General features: G+C 39.4%; 2 protein-coding genes across 2 annotated transcripts; one reads left to right on the forward strand and one right to left on the reverse strand.

Moving 5' to 3' along the window:
- LOC107623802 (early nodulin-93) lies at window positions 295–1,217 on the forward strand. Its single transcript, XM_016326174.2, has 3 exons — window positions 295–531; window positions 646–707; window positions 805–1,217. Exons 1-3 carry the CDS (start codon window positions 432–434, stop codon window positions 967–969), a joined length of 327 nt encoding a protein of 108 aa, XP_016181660.1. The 5' UTR covers window positions 295–431; the 3' UTR covers window positions 970–1,217.
- Window positions 1,066–3,580, reverse strand: LOC107623801 (pentatricopeptide repeat-containing protein At1g08070, chloroplastic). The gene has a single exon (XM_016326173.2). The coding sequence runs from the start codon at window positions 3,433–3,435 to the stop codon at window positions 1,237–1,239; it is 2,199 nt and encodes a 732-aa protein (XP_016181659.1). The 5' UTR covers window positions 3,436–3,580; the 3' UTR covers window positions 1,066–1,236.

The raw sequence follows: 4,368 nt of genomic DNA on the forward strand, positions 1-4,368 counted from the left end.
TACCAGGAATAATATAAAAAATAATTAATTCAATAAATAAAGTTATTTGAATTAATGCATATTCAAATTTTTTTATTCATTTAAATTGAAAAATATATGCTTGGTGTGCAACAGTGGAAGTACAAGCTTAGAAAAAGTAGTGGTATTTTAGGAATAACAAAAGAATGGACAGACAACAACACAAACTCAAAACAGCTGCCTTAGACGATGGATTTTGGATGAAACCATCAAACTCCACCTGCCACGTACGGCGCAAATGCAAAATGCACTCCCCCTTCCCTCTCTCTGGCGAATTGTTAATGGTTTCCTTAATCAGTGACTCCCTTATAAATATGGCATCAACCATTCTTCCTCTTCATTCAAATCCACTCTACTCATCATCTGCTTACTAAAACTTGTTCCATTGTTACAATATTAGCTTTTCTGTGGATATGGCAAAGATTAACAATGTTGCTCCTCACTCTCCTCTTGAGAGGTCTACCTTGGCTTCTCTTGATCACAAGTTGGCCATGGCCAAGCGCTGTTCTCATGGTAATGCATGCCTTATCTATGCCTCTAACATACTTAACCTTCCTTTTCTTTTATTCACTTGGTAATAAACTTGAAAATCTGAAAATTACTTTGTTCATTTCATTTTGTAAACAGAGGGTGTGATGGCAGGAGCTAAGGCAGCTATTGCTGCTGGAGTTGCCACTGCAATTCCAACTGTAATTATTTCTTTCACCACCTATTCAATCTTTTTTCATTTGTTCTACTGTTTTACAATCAACCTAATTGGGGTCGTTCTTGGTAATTCATATACAGCTGGCTAGTGTAAGGATGCTGCCATGGGCAAAAGCCAACCTCAACCACACTGCTCAAGCTCTCATAATTTCAACAGTTGCTGGAGCAGCATATTTCATAGTAGCTGACAAAACCGTTTTGGCAACTGCAAGAAAGAACTCCTTCAAGCAACCCACCAACCCATGATTTATTTCCCAGTGGATTGCAAGAAAGAACCCGTTTAAGCCACCATCCAATGCATGATTTCCCATTGGATAATGCTGGATTCGGTTGCTTACATTGTATTAGACAATTTACTTACAGCATCTACCAACCTTGGAACACATCAAAATATGTATTAATAAATAAAGAGTTTCAAGAGACAGAGAGCATATATGTACCAATTATCATTTAGTTCTCTCAGAAATGCAAATCATTAAGTTTTCCCCCTTGAATATAAAGAAAAATTAAGTTTCACCAGCAATCATTACATGAGCATAACCCATCTTTAAAATGGTGGAATCGGTTTCTATCTCTTGCTATTATTTCCCTATTGAAAATCTTGGATATAAGCTTGGTCGCCAAATGGCAGTTCCTACAAACACGAAGATTCTTCACGATCCTAATTGTAGTCCCTGGTTTTGTGCTAATCAAACCAAAAGAAATAGCCAATTTCTCACTGTGATGACTCAAAGCTCCTTCCTTCCACTCCTCATCCATATCATAGAGCACCTCTGAGGTATCAGGCACAAAACCAGCCTCCCCCAAAAGCTTATCTACCTCATCTAACATTGTATGTATCTCTTTACTCTGAGGATGGAACTTATCGCCTACAAGGAACTCATGAACAACACCATCAACCTCTATAGAGGTACATCCGGGAACTTTCTTCATCCCTTTGTCATTTAACATGGTTCTTATCCTTGCTACATCATCCCACCTTCCTGCTCCTGCATATATATTTGACAAAAGCACGTATGCGCCAGTATTTTCCGGCTCCAATTGAAAGAGCTGTTCTGCGACATATTCACCAAACTCGACATCACCATGAACCTTACAAGCATTAAGCAAAGAACCCCATATAGCTCCATCCGGCTCCATGTCCATGCTTCTCATTAGGCTCTTTGCTTCTTCAAACTTCCCAGATCTAGCTAGGAGGTCTATCATGCAACCATAGTGTTGCAACTTTGGTGAAATTTTGTAATCTTGTGTCATTGAATTGAAATACTGCCGCCCAAGATCTACCAAACCAGCTTGAGTACAAGCAGATAACACCCCAACAAATGTGATGTCGTCCGGCTGGTACCCTTCATCAGTCATCTCGGAGACAAGCCTGAGGGCCCGATCTGCGTGCCCGTACATTGCCAATCCCGATATCATGGCATTCCAAGAAGCCAAGCTTCTACAACTTGTGCTTCTAAATACTTGTTCCGCTACCTCAATGGACCCACATTTTGCATACATGTCTATGAGACTTGTCCAAAGTGCAGAAGCATTGTCTATGCTCTTCAAATTCCTATCAACATAGGCATGAATCCACTTGCCAAGGTCCAGAGCACCAAGGCAAGCACAAGCTGGAAGAACAGCCAAGAAGGTAACATCGGTAGGCTTCACATTTGATCGAAGCATGAGGTCAAAGAGTGCCAAGGCATCCTCATAGAAGCATAGGTGAGAATAACCACCAATCATAGTATTCCATATAATCACATCCCTTTCCTCGACCCCATCAAACAAATCACGAGCCTTATCAATCTCGCCACACTTGGCATACATATCAATTAGTGAACTAGTAAGCTGAAGATTTGAACTAAGCCTATGATCTCTAACCCAAGAACCAATCCACTCCCCCAACTCAAGCTTCCTCAAATGACCACAAGCACAAAGCAAAGTCACCATTGTGCTCTGATCAGGCTCAACACCTGCCTCCTTCATCACGTCAAAGCAATCCAGTGCTTCTTCAAATCGATCACTCTGCACATACCCCGCAATCATGGCATTCCACGACACCACATCCTTCCTGGGGATTTCATCAAAGAGAGTTCTAGCATCATCCACACGACCCTCCGAGACATACCCAGTAACCAAAGCCGTAAAAGAAACAGCATCTCTTAGAGGACTTTTATCAAACACCTTCCTTGCATCACCCAATTCACCAACTTTAGCGTACATAGCAATAACCGAGGTGTGCACATGGGGATCAGATTGAAGGCCAAGCTTGATGACTTGCGAATGGAGCTGTTTCCCTTGACGGGGAGCCTTGGATTTGGCGCAAGACTTGAAAATGGAAGGGAAAGTGTGGGAATTGGGTTGAACACCAGAAGCGATCATTTCGGAGAAGGTGTTGAGGGAATGGAGAGGGGAAGGGGTAAGGGAATGGGCGCGAATAAGGGTGTTGAAGATGAAGGGGTTGGGTTGTTGGGGGGCGGAGCGGAAGAGGGAGAGAGCGTAGGAGAGGTCGCCGGAGGGGGAGAGGGCGCAGAAGTGGATGAGTTTGCTGAGGGCGAAGAGAGTGTTGTGGAGACCAGTTTTGATGACGTGGCAGTGGACTTGCTTCAGGGTGTGGATGCTTTCGCATAAGAAGGAGCAGGAGCAGGAGGAAGAGGGGGCAGTGAAGAGAGAAGCATTGTTGGCGGTGGTGGTGGCTGACGCTGCAACCGTTGGCGCCAAAAGCATAAGGAGTTAGTTATTTGCAGTTTGGAATGTGGTTGGAGAGCTTGGTAGTTAGCGCCTCATGGATATGGATATTATTATTATGGAAAAGTCTAAAGAGCACCAACTTTGTTAAATTTTGGCCAGCATATAACCAGCAAAGAAAAGTAAATTATTGGATAAAATCTCACACCAATCTTACACCATTAAAATCATTATTAATGGCTACAAATCACAAAAGTTGCTGACCCCTTAGTATTCTTCTATTATTATTATTATCAAAATGGTAATTTCATTTTTATTTATTTTTTTATATTATTTTTATTTGACCACAATTTGATCTCATTTTTAAGCCATATCGATCTTTCAAAGACACTTTTAAATAATGTATGGATCGATTTCAACCTCTATTTTTTTTTAAATCCTTTGAAACTATATGTTGGCAATTGCTCCCATATTTTCCAAAACTACAAGGTAAAGTTTGTTGGTAAAAATTCAGTTCCAGTTAATTTCATATGAAGTTAATAGATGAGAACTGATAGATAATAATTTAGTATCATTTAACGACTCTCAATTATCAACTTCACATGAAATTAACTACACCTGAATTTTTACCTAATTTGCTATAATCATATAATAGGTTTACTACGTTCACTTTTAACGCATGAAATTATCACATCTTTAAAGAATTTAACTTAAAATTTGGACAAAAGTAAATTTTGGAAAATACATAGACCGTGCAACTAAATATCTTTTAAAAATTATTTATCATTCAGTCTTTAAAAGAGAGAAACTAAAAAACTAAGTAACTTTTTATAAAAATCAAATAATTAAAATTTGGACAATTTTGGAAAATACATAGACCGTGCAACTAAATATCTTTTAAAAATTATTTATCATTCAGTCTTTAAAAGAGAGAAACTAGAAACTTAAGTAACTTTTTTTAAAAATCAAATA

The sequence above is a fragment of the Arachis ipaensis genome, chromosome B10, assembly GCF_000816755.2.
Source record: "Arachis ipaensis cultivar K30076 chromosome B10, Araip1.1, whole genome shotgun sequence".
In the NCBI taxonomy this organism is placed as follows: domain Eukaryota; kingdom Viridiplantae; phylum Streptophyta; class Magnoliopsida; order Fabales; family Fabaceae; genus Arachis; species Arachis ipaensis.

Coding starts and splice junctions, on each gene's coding strand:
- LOC107623801 (XM_016326173.2), bottom strand. CDS start 3,435: ATGCTTTTGGCGCCAACGGTTGCAGCGTCAGCCACCACCACCGCCAAC.
- LOC107623802 (XM_016326174.2), top strand. CDS start 432: ATGGCAAAGATTAACAATGTTGCTCCTCACTCTCCTCTTGAGAGGTCT. Junction 532..645: donor GGCCAAGCGCTGTTCTCATG/GTAATGCATGCC, acceptor TTTTGTAAACAG/AGGGTGTGATGGCAGGAGCT. Junction 708..804: donor TTGCCACTGCAATTCCAACT/GTAATTATTTCT, acceptor ATTCATATACAG/CTGGCTAGTGTAAGGATGCT.